The sequence below is a fragment of the Dicentrarchus labrax genome, unplaced genomic scaffold, assembly GCF_905237075.1.
Source record: "Dicentrarchus labrax unplaced genomic scaffold, dlabrax2021, whole genome shotgun sequence".
Taxonomy (NCBI): Eukaryota; Metazoa; Chordata; class Actinopteri; family Moronidae; genus Dicentrarchus; species Dicentrarchus labrax.
The window spans coordinates 4,547,255-4,572,749 of record NW_026136717.1 but is presented as its reverse complement, the minus strand read 5'-3'; the positions used below and the strand labels follow the sequence as shown (position 1 = coordinate 4,572,749).

Below are 25,495 nucleotides of genomic sequence, written 5' to 3'. Positions count from 1 at the left end.
ACCATAAAATTAATCAATCACTAGCCGTTCTTTATTTTCTAATCTCCTCTGTCATCTACCCCCCCATCTATCCATCTATGCACCCGCACACTATCTTCTTTCTATGTGACAGACCAGCAGTTCTTCTTTGAACTCTTTCTGGATCTCTTATCCCCTGACCCCATCAGTAAGGGTGAGCCTAGGCATCCAGTGAAGAAAACTCATTTAGGCAACCTGATCTGTGATATCTGTGATTTTAGCTGACTATGCAAGCTCATGAACGAACGTAAGGGCTGGCAGCAACATGCCCCCATCCCTGATTAGTTGCAGATTCACAGAGGATACTTGGACAGACTCCTCCACATCTTAAGGCCTTTTACAAACTCCTCTTAAACCTGTATTTTTGCTTCTGGGACCACAAAAGCTGTCTTTCTGTCCTGCTAGTTCCTTTTCACTAATTCAGGAGTCCTCTTCCACCTCTTTTGCCTCCTTCCTCCCTATTATATTTCAGCATCAGTACAAAAGCTTGGGCGCTGCTATGGATTCAGTGTTTTGCTCAAGGACACAGCAGCATTGGACATATTTGGTAAAAAGGGTGATTGTATACAGATTCTTTCAAAGGAACGTGTGCTACTCACCTCTTAGAATCCTGATAAAGCTGCTCAATGAGTTTTACACAATCTCAACAATACATATAGGTTTTCCACTGCCTTCTTTCATATGTCCAGCATTCAGCCTTGAAGGTACTATTGTAAGGGCAACATTGGTTTGTTTTAATTACTCGTCACGAGCAGCACATAGTCAATACCACTGTGCATACCCATCCCCTGTCCTCTTGAGCAGCACACTGTCACCATTGCATTAACATTTTCACTTACAGGTATTCAGAGTGAACCTTTGTCAGAATGGACATGAACCATAATCTATTCTTCCTCTGACGATAGACATGCATTCTTACATCCTGAGGGTTTTTCTATCCTTCTATTATATTGTGTGGAAAGGAAATGTCATTACCATAATGTCAGGGTCTACTTCATTATGTAAGAAGAATACATTTGTCTTCTCCCTCACATTTCCTTCTTATTATCACCCTCCTCCATAACATCACCTCAGTGTGAATAGCCTTTAAAACCAGCATCTCTGGGGCAACTGTAACAAGAGGACGGTTCAGATCTATCAAGTGAAGGACAAGACAGAGATGTGATCATACTGAACGAAATTCATTGTCCAGCAGTTAAAAATGAAATCCTATTCACCTCTGCCTCAGCCACCATGGAAACAGCACAGACAGTAATTTGAATCTGGAGGGGAAAAAACTGATTACATATCTTTCTTCAGAAATGTTCTCAACCTTTAAAAGAGCATACAATTTTAGCTTAAAGGGCTTTGGATGCTAAAATGCTCCAAGGTCTCATTAAGCTGACACTCAACTTGGAAAGAAATCTCAGATGGGGATCAGGAAACCATTGTGGACGTATTTTAAGCTACAGCCTCTCTAATGGCCACTATAGGTGCTGGCTCCACGAAGCCTGTGTTAAATTAAGTGAAAAAAATCCTCCAATGTCTCTCTCTTAAATAGAAACAGTCCTTTTTAAGACAAGTTTTGTTTTCAACAGTTAATTTTGCTTCTGTTGTTCTCTGACAGTTATCACTATGACAAAGATATGAAGGCTTAAAGGCAGAGTGAATATTCATTATCACTTATGACCCACTATTATTTTGCTGTGTTGGGAAAATTTCTGGGCGTCAGCCTTTGGGCAGTAGGTGTTAAGGATGGGACTTAGTGACCCGTCCAAACATATCAACCAGGTTACATCTCCTCGGTTCTCTATCTGTGAGCTACTTGTTTTATTTCTCTGCATCACTGTTTTGTTTTCGCTAACACCACTCCCACTCCCACTCTTCATTCACTCTCTAGCTCGCTCGACCTCCACTGCTCTTGCTCTCTGTCTCTCTGTATGGGGCCAACTTCGAATTGCACACTTACAAACAGCAACCGACAAACCCTACTCTTTCTGCCTTTAAAGAGAGGTATGCTACGGGCATGTTTACTTCATTGATGTGTGAGCCCATCACACTCACACACATTGTGGAACCACCTAGGCTTCTTGCACTTCGCTAAATGTATTCTGCCTAGATGGTGGGTTCCCCCCCCCCATGGTTTATGCAAACTTTAATACTCTTCAGTTTTGCAAAGATACTGTAGTTCCTTGGTTGTTTAAAGATTTCTCTTGGAACAAGTGTCTGTGGTATTTTGAATTCAATCAGGTATATCAGTAGTGTGAAGAGGACACAAGAGACTTTTCATTTAGTTTCGAACACATTTGATAATAGAAACTATTTAGATGGATTATTTTTTATTCATACAAGAAGACTGTAGTGTCCCAGTGTCCCCTTAAGACTTCCTTGCTTAAAATGTTGTAAGCACGAACAGTGAACCACGTGTGGAAGTACGGTTCTGGTTGAAATCAGATGTTGTTGTGAAATGTCAGTTTGATTATGTGTGTCTGTACCTGTGTTTACAACATGTGTACTTTAATCAATTTCCTCTTTAACACTGTCTCAGTTTGCACCTGGTGTAGGATTGTGAATGACACAGAGGGAGGAGGCAATATAATAAAGATCTGCCAAACCACCGCCTGAATCCATTTGCATAATAATAGCTAAACAAATCGTTGCAGTGTAACTGGATTAGCGCCTAACGTCAGGTAGTATAAATGTCTCGTGCAGTTTCTTCAGCCTCTTGCATAGCAGCTCTACATTGTAAGCTTTAGGAGAGAGATGAGTTCATCCACACTGCCCCATTAATTTGTCATTATCGACATCATCAGCACAGTTGGTGATGTTGCCATCATCACCATTCTTATCTTCCTCATTATTGTTTTCAATCAACAACATTCATTCTTAACTATGTCTTTTTTTTTATAAACCACCTCTTAATTACACTTTGTTGTGTAGTCAACTGAGAATTGTTTGAAGTGAACATGGCAACGTCAAATGTCATGTCAAGTTGTGTTGTCATGTAGATATAAATGAGCCTAAATATGTACACCAATCAGCCATTCAGAGCACTGACAGGTGGAGTGAATAACACTGGTTATCTGGTTATCATGGCACCTGTCAGTGGGTGGGATATATTAGGCAACAAGTAAACATTTTGTCCTCAAAGTTGATGTGTTAGAAGCAGGAAAAATGGGCAGTGTGAGGATTTGAGCGACTTTGACAAGGGCCAAATTGTGATGGCTAGACGAGCATCTCCAAACTTGCAGCTCTTGTGGGGTGTTCCCGGTCTGCAGTGGTCAGTACCTATCTAAAGTGCTCCAAGGAAGGAAAAGTGAACCGGAGACAGGGTTATGGGTGGCCAAGGCTCATTGATGCACATGGGGAGTGAAGGCTGGCCCCTGTGGTCAGATCTAACAGACGAGCTACTGTTGCTCAAACTGCTGAAAAGGTTAATGCTGGTTCTGATAGAAAGGTGTACACTTAGTGCATCAGTTTGTTGGTATGGGGCTGCGTAGCTGCAGACCAGTCAGTTTGCCCAGTCAGTCATAATGCTGATCAGTGTAGGTCCTTCACACAGTCCCATGAAGCCTCACTTTCCCTTCTAGATTCTTTTGCCCTCCCATGTCCTTCTCTATCCCCACTATTTTTCTGCTCAGTGCTCTCTCAATAAATGATAGGCTTGGTAGCTTGAGTGCCGCAATAGAGCAGTGTGTTTTAGCTTTTTTCTCCCACCAACCTGTCTTAGATTACAATTTACTGTGGCATTACTCAGAGCTTTGGCCATTTTCCCATCCTCCTTTCTCCTTTCTCCTGCCTCATCTCTCCCTTCATCAAAAGCCAGCTTCTTCACCAGTGGTGGAGCCACAGATAGAGAAGGTGCTGCCTCTGAGTGTTTTTGTGTGTCTGTCCACACACATGTGCATGTGTGTACAGTTTATGCTAAGTGTTAGAACCTCTCTGCTGACCCAACTTGTAAATTACATCTTATAAAAGTAATTATAAATAAATTGCAGAACAATGTAAATTATTACTGAACTTATAATTCCTTTCATTGAATAGTCAATAGTCCAAAAATTAACTATCAATAATTTAAATTGTTGATGGTTAATTTAAATTAGATTTACAGCATTTAACATGGGATTTGCTGGATTAGTTTCCAGGTTTTACAATTCATAACAAGAACAAAGCATTTTATATGTGTGTGTGTGGGAAGGCAAATTAAATGAAACTCATACACACTTAGACTTCATTAAATTCTCCCCCATGCAAACAGAAAGAGGATGACAATTTTAACCCTCTTTTGTAATGATGTATTTATAACCTCTCCCCAGGCCGATGGGCAAAGAAAAGAAGACTTGTTTTCAATACCTGCCAGATAAAATGTGGAAGGCTTCTTTTCTGACAGAAGAATAGAAGAAGAAATTATGGCCATTTCCACAAGAAAAATAAAGATGCAAGACACACTACAAAATATTTTGTTAACGTAGAAAAAATGGTTGGTCAGATAGTGAAATAAAACAATTCTGAAATAAGATGTGATGGAAATTGCCTAACACCAGAAAGGCTGTAAGTAGCATTGATCTGGTGCAGTTTTGGTTTTAGAACCTTTCAAATTGTCCCTCCATTTACTGTTTTTTGATGTTCAAAATTACAATGGATAAACGGAAATAAATTTAAACCACAATCAGTTGTATGTTTATTTAGGAGCCATTGAGACTGGCTTCACCCCATGTCAGTCATAAATCCCTGGGGCCTTATTGGCTGGCCTGTACTTACCTGGCAGGGGATATGTACAGCTAGTAATAATGCCCCCTGACGAATGGGATAATGTCATGGGTGCATTTGTTTATTTTCCACACTCACAGGTCCCCTTTGGCATCACCTTAGAATGATTGAAAGTGGGAGGTTGAAAGAGAAAAGCCTGCCTTCCTCCATTATATGATTTCTGACAACAGCTATCATATCAGGCCATCACTAAGGGCCACTTGAGAACAGACATAACAGAACAAAAAACAGTAAGAATAACTCAACTTATCAGTAACTCGAGTTTAATCAAAGGGAAAATCCACCTAGATTTTATGAAAGCATAGAATTCTAGACATTTAATTTAAGTATGAACAGGTCTCCTTATGTTGCAGCAGAGACAGATTGGAGTGAAATTGCAGAGCTGTTCCATGGACAGTGAATAATAGAATAACTGCTAGAACACTGTGACAGCAGTGGATTTTACTGCAGGATATGGGCACATTGTCTGATTCCCAGCTGGACTCTCTTCACTGAGATCAAACTGTATTAGACGTAATATCTGAAACAGAAATTCTGTGATCACACCGTTGGTCACTACTTTAGCGTCAGTGGACCAAAAGCCTGAAGACGTCATCAATTCAAAAGTACAGTGTGCACATTCAACTTCTGCCAGTTTTAACAGGTGCAATGAAAACTAGATCAGTAAAACACTCTGATAACAGGCCTGAACAACTGACCTGTACTGTCATCTGTGCCAGATATCATTTAGAATAGAACTGAGTAAAGCAAAGAGAGAGGAAGAGGAAGGGGAGACAAAGAAAGACAAGGTGTGGATATTGTGAGAAAGAGTGAGGGTGGATAATGAAAGGGCAGGGAGATGAAAACAAATACAGGGAAAACGGAGAGTAAAAGATAGTGACCGAGCAAACTGAGAAAAACTGAAGCACAGTAGAATGGAGAGAGTGCGCAGCCAAGGCAAAGCGAAAGGACACTGAATATGGAGTGACATTTCATAGAGGGAGAATGGAAGCATGAAAGTGTGTAATGATGCCTGTCTGTGTCACTATACAATCTTTCAGAAAGTGTCACCAGCAAGCATTCGCACATATCCAGAGCCCTCTCAAGGACTTGCATACTAACTGATTGTGTATAGGTTGATGAAACAAAATTGGTTGTTTTTATTTAAGAAATTATGAATTCAGCTGTTTTTCTTTCCTCTAATATAGATACACATTCCTGTAGGGGACTTGTAGGGTTATTTGCAGCTTGTATAATTTTAATACAACAGGCTACAGTGTGTCATAAATGATTATGGAGCAGCTAAGAGACTTATGATATGCTGTAAAGTACGGCGTCAAGGGGTTTATTAACTGCATGTGCAGCAGCTTAGACAGACCACTGAATTGATGGAGATGCACAAATCAAATAATATTGCTGTTCTTGATTAAAGGTCCAGTGCGTAACATTTATGAGGCTCTATTGACAGAAATGGAATATAATATTCATAGGTATGTTTTCATCACCTGAAAATAAGAATCTTTGTGTTTTTGTTACCATAGAATGAGCAGTTTTTATTTACAGAGGGAGCTGGTCCCCTTCCACGAAGTCCACCATGTTGAACCACCATGTTTCAACAGTAGTAGTAGGTCTTTTACATTTTTTGCAGATTTTGCAGCGGCTGTAGTTTCTCCTACACACTTGGAAAGCTGATTTTTAATGTTAATGTCAATTAATGTTTATTGAAACATTACTGGGTCACTGGACATGTTAGAACCCTACAAAACAAAACCTTTTCTGCAGTCGATTGGATTTCATTGTACAGAATATATTGTTGCTGTCAGTTAAGTTAAAATGCAAAACAAGATCCCCTATTAGATGAAGATACTGGGTGATGTTAAGGTGTCCAGTCTGTTTTTTCCAATTGATTTGTTTACATTTAAATCAAGTTTCACTTACCAACGGTTGCCGTTTATTTTTATCTTTGCTATTAAAGTATTTAAGAGAGACGGACTAAATTGTTTGTTTGCTCGAGGAACAATAATGAGCTGATTCCTAATCGATAGCGAATAGGAACTCAGTTTCTTTCTCTTTCTTCCTCTCTATATTGCTTAGTTTGCCTTTGTTTAAATGTCCAAGTGCATTTTGAAAACTTAATTGTAATGAGTCATCTTAAGCATTGTAATGATTATCACGCAACATGCTGCAATGCAACAACAGCAATTAGTGCATGACGAACACAATCAAACATTAGTGGCTGAGTCATACTTAAGTAATAATCGTGTAAGACAGGTTAATCTACGCTTGCCTAAACATTCTAAGCCAAAAACAAACAAGACCTTGAATACTGATGAGTCATTGATCAATTTCTGATATAAAAGAACCTTGACTGTGGTAGCGCTATGCAAAATATATGCCGACACATTACATTTTTCCTCATTGTAATTGCTTAATGTTGTGTTTTCACTCATTGTTTCCAATTACTGTGTTTACAGCTCTTTCTCCCTCACTTAGCTGCCTACATTGACAGAGTTAGTGTAAGAGGAAGCAAGAGAGAGACTTTGAAAATGTATCACACCACCTGTGGTTACAATAGAACTGAGAGAGCGAGCATGCATCTGTTAGTAGAAACATGTCACTACAGTATCAAATAATTACAGCTGTGTAGTTGCGTTCAGTCCTTTTTTTTATTGCTGAATTCAAAACATCACTTGCCATACCATTTGTTTGCAGATACACACACAGCCAAAACACAGAGACGCAACACACAACATAATTATACAACTTATGATTTGGCGTCGACAATTAACGCACAAGCAACATCAACATTTATTCTCTACACCAATCGTCTTGTGGCGTCTTTGCAGATCGGAGCTCCTCTATAATTAGCAATCACACAATCCCTGCATCTTCCTGCTGGTTGCCATTGTCCCAGCCCTGCCTAGAACACACACTGCCACTGCCAAACAGTCTTCATTTGCACAGCCAACGTGTGTGTGTGTGTGTGTGTGTGTGTGTGTGTGTGTGTGTGTGTGTGTGTGTGTGTGTGTGTGTGTGTGTGTGTGTGTGTGTGTGTGTGTGTGCTTTTTTGTGTTTCTAATCAGTAATCATTCAATCTTTGTCAATTAGAGCCAGCATGAGAGCAAAAGCAACACAAGCAACAGAGAATGGAGAGAGTGCGAACTCGAGAGGGAGGCAGAGATTCTTAATAGAGCATTTAATGAAAGTTAATGGTCAGCTTTGTGTTCGCCAGGGAATTGGCAAGAGGGAGCTGATTATTGTTTAGAGATGAGGCCAGGCATTGTGCATTCATGGTCTATTCTCATTATCAAACTTCTCCAAGTGATGGATATAAATAATGTATGCCACAGTATTGCTGGATATGGGCAAAGACTGCAATACCATCACTTCACTTGGGAGCCAATTACAGGCAAGGATGAAATACAGGTCTTGTCTTGAGTGGTGTACTGACCGAATAAAATGAATAGCTTAACACTACTATTGGATTTAAACAGTACATCGGCAAAAAAAGTAAACTTTTCCACGATAGGAAAATCCAAAACTCCATTATTTTTCTATAGAAGCTGAAGCACTTCACACATTAAATACGATTCGGATGTTAAGATGGGTGTCATGGGTCTTACACCCATGAAATTCATTCCCCTTGTAGATAACTCAAAGATAATGAAAACGGTGAAATTGGAGCTATGAGGTTTTGGCTTGTCTGGTAGTGTCTAGTTTTTCTGACCAAATAACACAGCCAAGGGATTTACACATTGCACCTCAAAGAAAGTAAACTTGTTGTATCAAGAAAATTACTAATATTGTTTCAGTCAGTGCTCCTGCTTGTTAGAAGTTGCAATTGGCCGTCATGGGTCCTGAGGTCATCCACTCACCTCTCCAATGACTCACAGATCAAATTTACGGATCAGCAAAACTGGATATAGGAGGTTTTCACAGCGTGGAAGACAAATGAAACCATCATCACACATATCTATATTTTACTTTAAAACTCTCTGAAAACCCTGATTGCCTAGTGTAAATGTTAAGTCAGTGTGCTCTTCCAGATTGTGCTGTCAGAGGCTCTCCTGGGCTCCGTATCACAGCATCCCAACTCCTCCCAGTGGCCCCTGAGAGGTCATTATGGTAACCGTAGAGATGCGGAGGTGGTGGTCTCTGGCGATGTCTGGGAGGCTGTAATTGGTCCCGTCTTGTGAATCGCTCTGAGCTCAGGCATTCATCACTGCTGGGACAGCTCAGCCAGACCAGGACACAGTTTCTGGCTGGGAGGAAAATGGTTACTCATCGTTTTAACCTGCCCACTCTAGAACAGTCCCAAAAACTGTGAGCTAAAAACCATAGATCAAGTTGTATAAATGATAAATACATCTTGTAGCATATTAGAATATCAGGCTTATTCATATCACTCATCACAAAGTATTACTCACAAATTGACAAGCTACAAGCAATAGGTTATTGTACTTATTAGTTTCATATGATATCAGTATCTTTACTTTTTAAATCTGAGCCCGCTACAGCCTCTGAAAGAGATAAAGTCGGCCTGGGACGTCCTCTCGGAGTTCAAGAGGTCAGTTTTGTAGTAAAATAGTTCCACAGTATAGGTAGAAAATAAATAATACATAAAAGTTTGTGTCATGCAACTGCAGTGGTGAAGCATGGTCCTGGACCCTGGGGCTTTAATAGGACCACATATAGCAATAAACAATCACAGCCATGAAAGTAATAGCCAGATTCTGGTGTTTTTAAGTGTTTGTTTGATCATAGACACTTTAATTTCAATGTAGAGGTTGTATCCGCCTACCAGCTCTTTGTAGGTTCTGCTCAGCCATTTTTCATTTGCCTTAATTAAGCCATTTGTTGCCATAGCCATCTTATGTCCATGGCAATAAAACTAGAGATGCAAAGCAGATGCGGTTGCATTGGGAACTGTGATTATCAAATGTCAACAAAAAAAAAAAAAAAAGGTTTTGTTTATCTCTCACTAAAATGTGCCCTGACTGAATGCTGGTTATAGGAAAATGACAAGTTTATCCATTTCATACTGACTCATGTGCCTGTACGCTGCAATACCCAATATAAAGTCATGCATAATTTCATGCAGCTGAGTCAGCTGGACCACTTGGATCAGTGTTGGGTATGACATTTTGAATTTCCCACATGCTAACTTGGCTGCTTGCAGCTTTTAGAGTTTAGGGGCTGGAACCTCAACAGTAAATATCGATAGTGACACTGCGGCCATGTCCCATTTAAATAAAACAAGGTAGACAAGCTGTGGTGTATGCTGCCGAACAAACTGTTCATTGCCTAAATGAATGAGTAGGTGAAAACTCTACCCAAAGAAATCTGTAATTCAAATTAAAATATCTCCAAACTGAACACAATGAGAGCTCAGTTCCCTGAGTGGGTGTGCGTATGTGTGCTGCATATTTTATCGTTTTCTGTACTCTAAACTCCACTGAAAGAAAACAAAAACTTGCATGAGTAATTTTTACAGTACATCTGGTGCAGCCCTCCCTCTACTCTTGTCTACTCAAGTTATGCAGTCAGCCAGTGGAATCTCAAACATGCTGTTGATTTCTGTAGGAAATGCACTGTTTGTTCTTTTGAGATTAACTCTATGCCGATAATTTCATATTTGCTAAATGGTTCTTACAGGACATCACTCAGTTGGACAGCTAATGAATTTGTTGTATTGATTATAATGCCCCGGAGCCACTGCTGGGAAATATGAAGTGTCAAGTACTCATTAATTCCAGAGAGAAGTTGGCAAACATCATTGACTCATTCCATTACACAAAGTCCACATATAATTGACCTCATGGCTCATTGCTTGAGTTAAAAGTTCTGGTTTTCAGCTGTGATTTTTTTTTTCCTGAGTAGGAATGTTTTCTGACGTTCCTATCTTTGTAGCAGGATCGCACCCCTGTGTGAAAGGTTTTGCTGGATGTTCATTTTATGCCTCCTTAAAGATAAAGGGTAAAGTAGGAGTTTGGATGATGAGAAATGCCTGCAGCATTTCAAACTGTGTTTATTCATATGCACTTACATCAAAGGCCTCTTTGTGTTTTTCATAATTTCACTTGGCATTTTCTTCACAACTCTACAGAACAGAGGCCAAAAAGACGAAAAGAGAGAGAAAATAATTGGGCTTAAAAGTGGATGGATATTTCCTTTTATGTTGTAATGTAAAGAGACCTTAATTGTGCTTGAGCGCTGAGATATTCTAAAACTTTGCTTTATCATCTTGCTGAGGATACACAAATTCTGCTTCCTTCATGAGAAAGTGCTTCTGTGTATATTCTGTTCTTCTCCCAGAAGAATACTGTATATGGACAGGCTTGCAGAATAAATCTTTCTAAGCATCAAATGTCATCTCAAATGCTTCAGGCTTGATGCTGTACATTCTAATCATGTCAACTGCAAGCTAGTTCTTTGAATCATGTAATCGTCAAAACATTTTCTTAGTGCCTCTGCAATGACAAACATTTTGTCAGGGGATGTCTCTCAGGAGCACACCTCCCAACATTCACACTGCCTGGCTTTAAAATATACATACTCTCTCTCTGACTGTAATGGTTACTGTCTGCTACCTGCATCTGGTATTACACACCTTCACTGCTGATCAGACACAATCTGTGATTCACATGAAGCCCAGATACCCCAAAATGGATCAAAGACTTGCTCATTTAGCCTTTAACAATAGAAACCCTAAGGACACATTTTCATATTGAACAGATCACGCAGGAAGACAGAACAAAACAAGCACAGACAGTATTGTGCCCTGTGTACAGTATCAATAAGATATGTGGAGATGTGATGTGATCTCGCCCTTGTTCCCTTGTTGATTGGCACTCTTTTTTTTAGGTTTGAGATATCCATGCTATTGTGTTCCAGTGATGCATGAATAACATAAATAGACAAAGTTAAGTAAAAGATGGCACAAAAAGCCATAGTGAATTCAGTTTTCTGGGCTAAGGATTCGGTTGTGGTTGTGATTTACAGTATGAACCATGCTTGCAGCAGCAACAACAACAGGATTAATTATGCTCAGGATTGCAGTGGATGGCAGGTGGAATATATTAAAATAGAAAAAAAGACTGTAGTATTTTTAAGCCTTTTGTCTGCTTCTTTACCATAACATTTTAATTTGTGTTTGTTTTGATGTTGAACTTCGAAATTCATTATCTTACTATTGGGTCATTTTATCCTCGCCTCCCTAACACTGATATGTATACTAATGTTGTTTTCTGTTTATCTTTAAAAGGAGTCTTAAATGAAAGTGGTTGTCTGAATAATTCTCTATATCTGTTTTTATACAGAATGTGTTTTGTACAAATAATGAATGCGGTGCACAGGTAATCAGAATTTATTGTAGATTTTGTATAATGTAAAATCTTTTTCTCACAGGGGGTTTCTATATGTGTGTGTGTGTGTTGCAGGAGAGCTGTACATCGGTGGCGTGATAAAGAACATGTACAGCAATCTGCCCAAGCTGATTGCATCCCGGGACGGGTACCAAGGCTGTCTGGCCTCAGTGGACCTGAATGGGAGACTCCCCGACCTGATCGCAGATGCACTCCACAGGGTGGGTCAGGTGGAACGAGGCTGCGATGGTGAGTGGGGGAAACAGTTGTCTGTCACATATAGACTTTCACATACAGTGAACGTAACTTTTTATTTCAAAAGTAATAGTGCTTTACTTAATACCCAGCGTGGTGTTGTTTGTTATTTGTAGCTACAGTCCCGTAATTACTAATGACATCCATCTCATGTTCAAAGAAAAGGAGAAATAATTATCCTGTTAGACAACAGGGGAAATCAAATGGCATCGATTTTAAGTGTTTGTGTTATCATCAGGTGTATAATCTGGTGTTTTTATTAATAGTGACAATAATTTGTCACAAAGAATGCCAACTTTTTCTAACAATTCTCATCAAGGATATCTCAGTTTGAGAAGATGACAGCTAATTATAAAGAGAACATGTCAGGAATGGGGTCAGAATCAGTTTTTTGTACAATCTAATTTCAGTCTGTCATTTCAAGGTGAAGATAAAACATTTGCTAAATGTTTCAGATATTGATGATAGGTTGTGTTAATTATTACTTAAAGATAAAACATTTTTCTGAAGTTATTTTACCTTGGTTCTCTGTTTAATATAGCCATTTTACCTGTTTCTGTTTCCATACACACCCATAAATTTGATTTGTTTCCTTCTATGGATTCCACACAAAATGGCCACTTGTACATAGCTTTTGGTAAAGACACACCCTACATTAATTTGGTGCATTTGTATGCGGCTGTTATTCCCTGATATACACCAGCAGCCCCGCCCAAATTCTCACAGCTCTGAGCAGTCTTTACAGTCTAAGCCCCTGTCCTCTGTATATCCTCTCTATTGCCCCATAAAACCTGCATGAGGGAGGTATCTCTCTCCTCTAATGTTATTGTCACTGTGGCTAATCTCAGCGACACCCCACCCTCATTGGCTTTTGCCTCATCAATCTTGCATTTGTTGTGTTTTTACCTCTGCTGTGCGCAGTTCCCCACTATGTCTCTGGCTGCATGGCTCCAGTGTCTGGTAGTTAATCCTGTGTATAACAGTGGATTTTGACTATAGCATTTCCCCTTCCACACACCCCACACTTTACCCCCCCCGCCACCACGTCTCAATGGCGTGCTGAGTGTCAGGGAGCACTGACTTGATTTCCCTGAGGGCCACACTGGCCGACTCGATGCGGCACAGATCCAGGTTTTTTTTTTTTCTTTCTTTCTTTTTTTCTCTCGAACCCCAATGCTGCTACTTCTGCCAGCCAGCCTTATTACCAGCCGACAGTTACACACAACAATTACTTTGCTCCAAACACCAGTTTAAAACTACATTAAGCTATCATATTGACTCCTGCAGGCACCCGAAATGGATGCTAATATTAGTTAATGATTGGATTGACCAGTTTTGGAAGGGTGGACCTTTTTGACAAATAATAGTATACCTAGTCCTGAGGCTGTTGCAAATCCACATATCCCTTTGTTGATATTACAGGAATACATCAAAAACAATTTAGACTACTTATCTAATCTACTATAATCAAATTCAGAATTGTATTCTTTACCAGGAACCAGAGAAGCCAAACCCTAACTCCAAATCAGTTAAATTACTCAAACTATATTTAATAGTTTTCTACTGTTGATTGATTTTCATTAATAACAAAAGTTCAGATCCGATGTCTGAATTCCTGGGTTACAAAAACAATACCGAGAGTAATGAGGATGACTTTTTCAAATGCAATGTTGTCCTGGATCTGGATCACTGCCAAAGTCCTGACCGACTTGGTTCTGAGGTCATTGTTAGCTTGTGGACTGAGGAAACATAATGGTCAGAGGTGGCTGCTGGTCCAGTCTCTCTAGACCGAAGGCCAAACAAAGGGCAGAACATTGAGCTTGTTCTTGTAGTTCTCTACTGACTCAGCGGATCACAACAACAAAGAACAAGATGGGGAAAAGGGAAGGAGACTGAGACCGAGAGAGTTGAAGTGCAGGTACATAAACAGTGTTGCTGACTCACTGTAAACAAATAATACAATTTATTTTTTATTTATTTAGCAAAATGATCCAACATTAAGTGTCTGTGTTGGAAGAAGTATGTAAACCTCAGTCAGTCAGTTCATTTAAGGGGGGGATTTGAGTCAGGTGTTTCAATCAATGGGATGACAATCAGGTGTGAGTTTAGGTCCATGCCCTATGGAAAGAATATAAACCTGAATATAAAGTCTGGTCTTCACCACAAAAGTTTGTCGAAGTGTGGAAATTCTGCAGGACAATTTCAGGGTATTTGTTCGAAAACTGAAGCCTAACAAATGTTGCGTCATGCAGAAAGAAAATAACCCTAAACACACAATTCAGTCTAGACAGTCTAGAATGGAGTCCATAAATGAATCCAATAGAAATGAGGTGGAAAGACCTGAAGAGGGCAGTTAATGGTTGAACTTCACTGATTTGAAGCAGTTCTGTAAGCAGCAACAAGCTACCTATCAATAGTTACAGAAACATTGTCATTGCTGCTCATAGAGGTCACAGCAGGTACTGAAAGCAAAGGGTTTTTTTCAACAAAGAAAATAAATGTTGCATAAAAATATTTCAAAAAGAAAAAAAAAAAAGTATCATGTTTTTTGTGTTATTTGTTTAACTGAGTCCTCTTCATGTATTTTTAGAACTTTGATGAATATCTTATCACATTTGGGATCACATTATGCAGAAATACAGACAATTCTGAAGGGTTCACAAGAGTTTAAATCCCTTTCCAAGATTAATAAAATAAAACACAAGAAATAATGTGAAGATTCTGTCCACCTTAAAAAATTTAGACCACTATTAATAATGTAAAAAAAAAAAAAAAAAGCCTCCTTCAAACATTAATTTCATTACGAACTGACAGCTCAACTGGATCTGCAGTTGAGCACTCTGGCCTATTCTACACTGCTAATATGTGAGCAGATGTTTCAGTTGTAACCCAGCTGTTACTTGTAGACACAGGTGACAGCAGCGAGGAAGTAGAGATGTGTGTTCACTTTTGTTTTTTACAGTTTATGTTAGGCTTATTGGCTTCCTATATTGTTCAGGATTTTCCTGAACATTTGGAGAAAACACAGCAGATGGAGTTTAATGCTCAAACAAACCCAAGGCACCTACTAACAGGTTCTTGTACAAATGTAGTGTTAGGGTGATCAATAGTTGAAGGAAGAGTGAGAAAGCGATTATATGACTTGGTTATTAATTATGACAATGTGCTAAATTACCTCCTCAAGGAAACCTTTTATTAGTGAGTAATTAATGGGACAATTAGCCTGGTTAGGAACGGAACAAGCAGATAGAAGGGAAATGACATTGAATTGAAGTGGACATTTTGGAGCAGAAAGTAAAAGCTCTGATAGATTGTGGATTGAATTATTATTTTTTTTTATTTATTATTTTCTGCATGTTTGGGGGGTCTTTTTTTAATTGGGCCATTTGTAAATGGCACAGTGAGATGTCTGTTTATTTATGCGGAAACAAATTAGTCTGGCACTGAACCATGGGTCTTTGGAAATGTTTGTGTTTAATTGAGATTTTAATGAGAATCCCCACCACCACCAACATGACAGCCACCACACGTACTTATTTTTAGAACAATTCTCTTGCCTGAGACTTGATCTGCATCCTAATCTTACATCTGTCATTCAGCTTTTTCCCATCTAATTTCGTTGGGAAGAAAACTAATGATGATCTTTGATTGTCATCAGTTGTATTATCTTCTGATAACACAGAGGCAACAAAGGCAAACTTGGTAAATTATTTTCCTTTTTCACACAACAATGCCTGTTGGATCAGTAGTATGAATAATCTGAAGTGAACATATGAGTTTTCAAGGCAGTCTGTCACATTAGCTATCTGAATAAGTGGCTGGAATTCCACTGAGAAATTACAGCAGTGGAGTTTCTAATTGACAATTTAAATGTCTTCAGCCATCCATAACAGTGGGAGGGAACAACAGGAGAGAGCATCTCCCCACTCCCCCAAAACACACACACACACACACACACATATCAAACACATATCAAACACAGATGCACTGGAGATGCTAAACTGACTCCACCGCCACTTATTTACAATGCATTGTCCCCCAGCTTGATGATTAAACAAGGTTTCAACCTTGAATCAAAGTCAAATTTGATCTGAATACATTCCTAAGCAACATTAATCAAATCACTTACTGTATTTGGTATTACAGTATGAAGTTTATGTTTTATATTTGGCTTTCATGCTAGTAAACAATGTTTTAACAACATATTCAGAGTTAAAGAACAGGTTCACTTCTTTTCAGGTCTTAAAACTATAGTCAGGCGCCTATATCAACACTGAAACAGGCTTGCTGTAATCAGTGCATATTGGCCGTTAAGAGATCACCTCCCAATGCACTTCAGTGTAAATGATGGGGGGCAAAATCCATAGGTGTTTGAGGCTTCAACATAAACTTTTTTCCCCCATCACTAACAATGGAAGCCTGTCAGGTAGTGAAAGGAAGAACTGGAGAGATGATTATTGAAAGAAAACCCTGTTTCAATGTTCTTACATGCACCTGGCTATGGTTTTAAGACAGAATGATTGTGAACCTGTCCTTAAACTCACATTAAGAAAGTCTTATTGGCTTAAAAAGTTCACATGACAGTTGGCTACTGAAACATCCAGCAGGATAAAGGTGTTGATTCTCAGCAGGATTTACAGTACTAATAATAGAAAACCTTTGAATTTAAAGCAGTGGTTTGAATGTAAATATCAGATATTTCTATTAGTTTTTTTTTTTAAAGTATCCTCAGCTGTCGTTGCCAAGGGAAATGGACTGCCAGCAGAGCTGCCCGAGGGTTTTGTTTCTGCGTCAGCCTAAAATGCTACAAATACTATAACATGCGATTTACTTAGACACACTATGTGTTTGTTTATGCCCTCAGGACCCAGTACCACCTGTACGGAGGAGTCTTGCTACCATCAGGGGGTGTGTCTCCAGCAGTGGGAGGGCTTCACCTGCGACTGCACCATGACGTCCTATGGAGGTTCATTTTGCAACGATCGTAAGTGAAACATTTTTTGTTATTTTTTTGGTTTGACTGTGTATGCCTGGAGTGAGTGGTGGAGATATAGGAAGGCGGCTAGCTGGTGCTAGAACTTAGAGTTAGTAAGTTACAGCCCAATAAAGAACTCATTTGTGTGAATCTGCAGGTTCTCACTTAGTGGAAATGGGATGCTCTAATCTTCTGATTCATAATTTGTCGTTGAAGCTGATGAGAAGGTTGCATTTTCACATACATAAATATCTCGCCTTGTGCAGCTTTAATAGCATCACATTAGAACCCCACAGATCGCTTAAACAGCAAATGCTTCTGTCCATTAGCTGTAAAACTTGTTAACATGTTACTGCTCACAAGTTAAATATCAAAATCGAAATATTAGTTGACAAGACTTAATTACCTTGCTTTAGCAGAGTCACACAGATTGCACAACACTCAACATTCACTCCTCTTCTGATGTTCTGTTACTCACACATTATTCATAGTAACACCTTGGAATATAAAACTCAGGGTTCACCAAGAGAGTGGCTCCTCGGCTTCTGAGGCACTGCTAAAACATGCTGTGAGGAGAAACGGTGATTTACGTCCCGTGTCCCTGCCATGTGGTCACCCGCTGGGTAGCTGGCAGCAAGGGAGCTCTTGAGGGAAGGTATGGAGAGGGGGGGAAATAGATTTATCCCAAGTGTGTTGTTTATTTTATTGGTTTTAAGTGTTTCTTTCCAAGCTTGACAGCATGTATTTATTGTAATATGATTGTGGCTAATGCTTTTACTGAGTACCCACTGTTGAAGCTGCATTATATACATTTGCATAGATATTGTTTAGGTGTGAACTAGCAGCATAGCAGCATGGAAATTACTGTGTAAAAAAAGAAAATATCAGGACTTCTTGTCAGGGAGCTGTTAATAAAATGTATGGTAAACCCAATACTACAGCAATAAATCTGATCTGATGTTGAATTTTGGTACTAGTGGAGTGATGTACCTCTTATTTTTAACTGTTTTACATAAATCCAAATTTATAAATGTATTATTTTTTTAAAGCTAAATATGATAATAAAAGATTTGTTGATAGATATTTCTTGCAGTGTTTAAGAACTACATGTGTAGCAGAGCTCAGCTTGATAACATAGAGCTTATGTACAATTAGCATTCAGCACTCCTCACAGGCATGATTTAAACAGGGGCAGAGGCAGGGTGACAGGCTAATAGACTTGTTTGCACAAGTCTTTGTTTGCTTATTAAGTGGTGGGTGCTGAATTAAGCTATATCACCCTCCTTCTTTTCTATTTTTTTTTTTTTTCTCCGAACCACCTATGCTTCATTTCTGATGAAGTGTATCTCTGATTGTTGTGTGTTGTTGACATTGTTATGTTCGTTGCCATGTTAGCTAGACAGAATATGAGTGGGCATGTCAGTAAGGGGCTGATTAGCAAGGTGCTCCTTTGGCTCTTGGAAGATTCAAGGAATGCGATAATAACTGCTCTGTCGGCATGACAGCCATGCCCAGATAAGCAGAGAGAGCCCTCGCTCCTCGAGAGAGGAGAGCAAATGATGAAGAGAGGAGAGGAGAGGGTTGCTGAATCCTACATTCGAGTTGTTGGCTGTGGGGAGCATTAACGGCTTGACTGTGCTGGTTACAAAGATGACAGGTGGATGTGTATGGCACCAGGTGTGTTCTGTGGAAAGACCTAGGAGATGTGTGTCTGTTTTGTGAGAGTGTGTAGAGTGGAGGAAAGGACCTCACCAGCAGCCTGAACAGAGATATTGTATAACTGCAGTCAAAAAAAGAAGCATTTAAATACAACAACTATCAGTCTACACTACATACAGTCTAAATTATTTCAAACTCGTGAAAATCTCAGACATATGAGAGCATCAGCACTGACACCAGTTTGTTATACTTCTGTTTCTGAACACACAATATTATTATTATTATGGGTTCATTGGCTGCTGTTTAAAGTTCACTCTCCCCTACTGTTTGTCTTCTTGAATCTTGCGCAATGTTTTCTTGGTGAGGGGTTGCCATACTACAGTATAACACATTCATAATATCTGAGAGAACAACCAATACTTACCAGTGACACAATTGCGGAACACTGATTTTATATGGCAGTGTGGCACATTTTGAAATAAGACTGCAATTCATTCAAAACTTCTAAGATCAATTAAACAGCTGGAAAACTACATTTTTACCAACTAATGTACCTACACTAGGTTTTATTTTTTTCAAATGTGTCGTACAACAGTATGTCAGCCTCTTTCACAGTGTGCATGCATTGCTATTGCTGTTTTCTATTGCAGCGTTTTCTTTCCTTCCTCGCAACAGCTGCACATTTTCAGACCTGCCCTTCAGTCTTCATTTCTGCCAACTTGGAACACTGAAAAACACATTTCATCTCTTGACCTTGAGAGCCTGCTCCGTGTTTAAGTTTCGGCTCATTCCCTTCATCGTCTTTTCTTCCTTCTCTTTGCGTTTCCGTACTTCTCGCCGTACAAGCAGCCTTGTATCCTTGAGCCTTTTCTAGGCTTGCACAATCACTGAATCAACATTTTTCTGAACATGGCAACCTTCGGGGAATTTTCCTTGAGCCTGCTCTGAAAACCAAGGTAGGATTTATTATACTGGGCAGTGTTTTTAATTTGTGTATGAAACTTATGCTCCAGGTGTGGAGATTTTCTTTTTTCTTAGGACTTGCAGTGTTAACTCACAGCCCTATCGACCGGGTTACACTCTCTCTTTACTCCTGAGTGAAATAGCTTTAACCAAGCATGTGCCCTTGATTTGCCTTCTACATATCTGAAATAGATAGCTTTCAAAGGGTTGAATTCCTTGTAGAATGTTCTATGTAATTATCTCTCTGCAGCCACACAAATCAAATAGCTTGTATCCTATGTTCCTGTGTCTGCATGCATAATGAGAGTGAAACCGGGATAAACAGGTGAATGAGTTGCATCTCTTTGTAGCTTTATAAAAGGTACGGATGCATGTCATCAAAAAAGGGGGCCGAAACAGGTGCAGTAAAATGAATAGCAAAGAACCAGCCTGCCATGTGATTACACTGTTTATTTCTCACTCAGCAGCCGTATTGTGAGAGATACATACAGTACACACTAAAAGGTACCTTCAATTGAACCTGCCAGGCACACAGTAGTTGCCCACATGTACTGTTTATACTCTCTGTCACACCCATGCATGTACTTCCTTTTTCATATGGACAAAAGTGATACAAAAAGTATTTTAATTTTGCTTTCAGAGAAGAGTGAAATTGAATAGAGTGATTGCCACTGCTTTTCATTTTCTGTGGGGAAGAAGAAATTAGCATAATTATTCTCCCAACATTGCTCAAACTGCTGTTTGTGGATGGCCTTCCTTGGTGGCCATGAAAACACAGAGTGAGCCTTAGGTGGCTAGTCGGTATGTGTATCCATGTGTGTGTGGACCACAGTGCTCTGTTGACACAGCAATATTGTCTAAAGAAATGATGTAACATATGAACCCGACTGGCCAGAACACTCAGTCACTCACCTACAGTTACAGCCAGCCATAATGACACAGTTAAGAGTTTAGTAAGAATTTCACATGGTAAACATTGTTCACTATAGAAAAGCTTGAGTCTGATTTCCTTAGTTTTAGCCAGGAGTCATTTGTTTCACTCTGGGTGGAAAGGTTGTCAAAATTATTGACTGTGCAGTTATTATTTATGAATGCGGAATCACGGTTGAACAGAGTAGAGACAAAAGGTTCAATTGTGCAGCGTTTTTCAACATTGATGTTTCATACCAGATAAAATGAAGTCATTTGTCTCTATTACTTGTTGGACATCAGCCCGTCATGGTTGCTGGCTGTGATATGGTAAAGGTTATCACACCTGGAATGAACCCATTTAATTTTCCATATTCATACATTTGTAAATAAAAAGCAAATACTAAAATTACTGAATCCCAGACTTGCATAACTGAATAGGAGGATGACTCAGGTAGCCTTAAGTAGCTGTTTTACTAAAGAGTTCCATTAGCTCTGGTTTCAGTGAGTTTTAGTGATACATCATCTAAATTCTGTTACAGTAGCCTCTTTACTCTGCCAAGAATAAAAGCTATTTCATGATCAAACTCAATTAATCAAATAGTTTATTACATCTGAGAATCATGCTTATTGTTGTGTCTGTCCCTTTGAAAAGGGACATATTAATGCCCAGAGGGGAGGGCACGGGACAAATCAAAGTGTGACACGTTGAGAAGCTGCAAGTAAAATGGGGTTATCCCACTGTTACCTGGTTGATGGTGGAGATGAACCCATGCTCAGGGTTTGCTTCTATGTTCTTTCATGTTTCTTTCTCATCAAAAATTTAGAGTTTTGTTTTTTTTAGCAGCATTGTTATTGTTTTATTCATTTTTAAAGAGGTTTGCCTTAGGGGCATCCATTAAAGGTTAAAAAGGGGTCTGATCACTGAAGCTGTTTCTTGTAAATGGTATGGTAAGTATTGTTAAGTTAAAATTGATATATATATAGAAAAAGAATTGGACACTGTGAAAATGCATTTGTTAAAACATATTTTTAATAATCCTGCCTGCAGTATATGACTGGGATTTTAAGTTGAATTGCACATTTTCTTACCGCCAAAATTCCTGGTCCAGGGAAGTATTTTTGAGAAATCCGTGTATCATTCGTTCTTTTTATATTCAATTGAGATTCCAAAATTGGAAAATGAAAAAACAGTTTATTTCCTTATTTGTTTATGAATCTGATACCAAAAAACAAATAACGGTTCATTTTTTGGACTTTCGATTTATTGCTCAGATCAAAAATAGGAAATTAAATAACGGGCCACGGATCGATTTTGATTTTGATATTTAATTTTTTCGCTTTGTTTGAACCAGAAGTTATGTCTCGTTAGCTTGATTCACTTCTTCAGTGGCACTTAATTCGTTAGCCTTCAAAACTGAGGATCAATCATGGAGAGTTTCATCTTTCCATTCATCTTCCCATTCATCTTCCACCTTCATTTTCCTTGCGCGTGCGCAAAAAGCTGCATGCTGCCATTTACATTACTCCAGTCTGCTTTTTTTTTTTTAAATTTCTTAACTTTTATTCTATTTTTGTTCGTTCTTATTTTTTCACTGTAACTCTATGAAGTCCTGCCCTCTCTAATGATGTTGTTTGAGAGAGTTTTTGTGTTCATTTTCGTGTTTTAATGCCGCTTCCACCGGGACACGCTGCCATTGTAGTAGAAATCTCTACATGTGTCTTGCAAGTTTCAAATAAGTCTTTAATTAAATCAGCACATGGTTCCAGTGCGACCATGGTGTCGATATGAAATTACTCAAAAAATACGAGTACAATCACTGCATGATGAAGTTTTTTCAGGCTTTGCGAAATTGCGGCAAACTTCCAAGTGCAACACACAAAGAAGATAATAACTTCCGGTTCACATAAATCGGACAAATTAAATATCAAAATCAAAATCGATCCGTGGTCCGTTATTTCATTTCCTATTTTTGATCTGAGCAATAAATCGAAAGTACAAAAAATGTACGTTTTTTTTTCATTTTCCGATTTTGGAATCTCAATTGAATATGAAAAGAACGAATGATACACGGATTTTGAGAGCTCCCTCCCTGGATTGAAACCAATTGCCTTACTCTTTTTTCCCCCCATTCCCAAGTCATACTGGACTGTAGTCTTCTCTTTTTTACTGGCACTGCTTATTATTTTTCAGCACCCACCTGACATGGCAGATAAGAAAAGACACCATTGAGGAAGCCCAGAAGTCTGATTTGCAAAAAGTTTATATTGGAAGTGATCACCATAGCCCGGGGTTATAACGGTTGCCTTTCACCCGTGGATAAAGGGAAGCTGCACGCTCACTCTTGCTGAATCAATTTGTCAAGTTTCTGTGTAGCAATTCTGCCAAGCTGTGCGGCAGTTGAAACTGTAGTGGGTGTGGGTGTGTTTGTGTATTTGAAGTAATTCAGAGGCTCCAATCCCAGCAGAGAATCTCCCATTTTGTTGAATAGTATTGTTTGCACCTCTATGGTGACCCCTTCAGTCGGTCAGTTTGGTCTGACAGGCCTACCGCGCTGCACTCTGGAGAGAGAGGCTGGGGGAGGCTAATACATGAAGCACTGCTTGGAGGAAGGAGCAGGAACAAATGAAATTGGTCTTTGGCATTGCCCCTTTCTACGAAAAGGGAGTCTACTGACTTTACCTTGGCAGCCACATTTAAACTCAAGTACTCTGTATCAAATGTATCCCTTTTCTAAAACAGCCTCTGCTTTTCTCTTCTCATTAACAGCATAAACATCTGGTGCACTGAAAAACACATCACTTTCAATTGGATCTGGGAGTTGTTGCACATACTGTACCTCTATGTTCATGTACACCGATGCATTCAAGGCACAACAAATAGAAGAACTGTCTTATACACATGCACGCACACACACACCAGAGAGCATTTGTTATTCAGCAGCAGCCCGCGGTGATTGACTGGTCTATTTGTCTCTGCGTAGCGTATAAGTGGGCCACTTGGTATTCTGCCTTATTCATCTGGAACCAACTCAGACAGAGATGCTGTGTAAGTGCGTGCAGTATGAGGGCTTTGTTTCTCTCTCACTCTCTCATTCTCTGTTTGCGTGAGTGAGAGAGCGACCACGAGAAAACAAGGTTGGAGAGGGACGGAGAGGGAGATGCTGCGAGGACAGGGCTGTGTCTGTGCAATTCTTTGTTTAAGTGTATGCATTCACTGGGCGTTATCACAACACGTGCATGTATACAATGAATCCAGCTGCCTGGCACATAGTGCTGTCAGGAATACTAATTGAGTGCAGAGTGCCAGTGTGTTTGCAGCACTGCTGATTTCAATCTGCCTCCTCTTCCAATACCTTGTCTCTATCTCTTTTTTATACTACTGGTCCCACACTCATCTGTAACACTTGGCCTATTCATGTAAAAATCTTAATGCACCTTTATTTTTAAACTTTATGTTGGATCAAAAGGTGGCTTTTGCTCACAGGAGGGCCCCTTTTTCAGTCGAAAACATATCTTAATGTTTAAGTTTGCACTTTCTGTAGTTCTTTGTCTCTTGAGTCCTGTATTCATGCCATGTGAGGGCCATATCACTAAATGACTGGGTGCAGCTCAATAAGTGTTGTAGTCCCTGCTTTTGCTGGCCTACTGTTAATTCTTGATAAGCTTGATAGATTTCAACAGGCATTGGTCACGCCTAGCCCTTCTTGTAATCTCTCCTCACCAAACTTTAATGAAACCCGATTACTGAAATGCATTCGCACTCATCCTCTCCAGCGACTCCGCGGGTGATCATTTGCTTTGTACGAAATGCAGAAAAAGAAAAAAAAAAGAGTGGGAAAGAAGCAGAGAAAAGAAAATCAAAGATGGCTACTGGTCTCTATAGCGCAAAAAAGCCTCATGAATCAAACCTCACTGTGTGTAATGCACTTGATTTAGGCTTAACATCGATTGTGAGGCCACTTGTTGTGATGAAGGTCACACTGGCATCAACATGGACTCAGTGCTCAACACAGTGTGGATCAGGACAGACTTAAGGGGAGGCTTTAGCCCCCTCAGATTCTCATCACCAGCTGAAATCACTCAGCCCAAACTCAAGAGGAATGAGTAAGCAGAGCTGCAAACCTCTGAGAGAGAAAAAAAATCTCCTCTCATACCCCCTGATCCAATAAGGGAAATCAACAGTTTTCACCCAAGAAGCCGTCTGGGAGAAAGACAAGCATGGTCGCGCATAAAAGCCAACTCATGGAAGGTGTCTAACTAGCTTTTTTGGCACATATTCTCAATAACTCCATTCTCATTTTTGTTGATTGTTGTTATTCACTCCTCCCACCTCTTCTGCTGCTCCCATCTTCTCTCTGCGCTGTTTGCAAGCCAGCCCCAAAGAGCTGCTGTCCAGACCTAGCAATTAACCGCCACCTCATTAGGCCAGAAACGCAGTGTGAATCCTGAATAATTACTTGGCTCGCTTTTTTTTTTTTCATGCCCATGAATACACACACACACACACACACACACACACACACACACACACACACACACACACACACACACACGAACGAGAAGCCTCTGTACTTGTGTAGTTGTGGGTTGCTCCAGAAATGAGATGGAGAGAGAGCAGGGA

General features: G+C 39.6%; 1 protein-coding gene across 8 annotated transcripts in view; it reads left to right on the top strand.

Annotated features, from left to right (window-relative positions):
- nrxn2b (neurexin 2b) overlaps positions 1-25,495 on the top strand; it is a 635,050-nt gene that overhangs the window by 343,958 nt on the left and 265,597 nt on the right. For all 8 annotated transcript variants that reach the window (XM_051375286.1, XM_051375285.1, XM_051375283.1 and 5 more), the window contains 2 exons: positions 12,186-12,359; positions 17,230-17,349. In XM_051375286.1, coding sequence (XP_051231246.1) covers positions 12,186-12,359; positions 17,230-17,349 — 294 coding nt within the window. The remainder of the gene's footprint in view (positions 1-12,185; positions 12,360-17,229; positions 17,350-25,495) is intronic.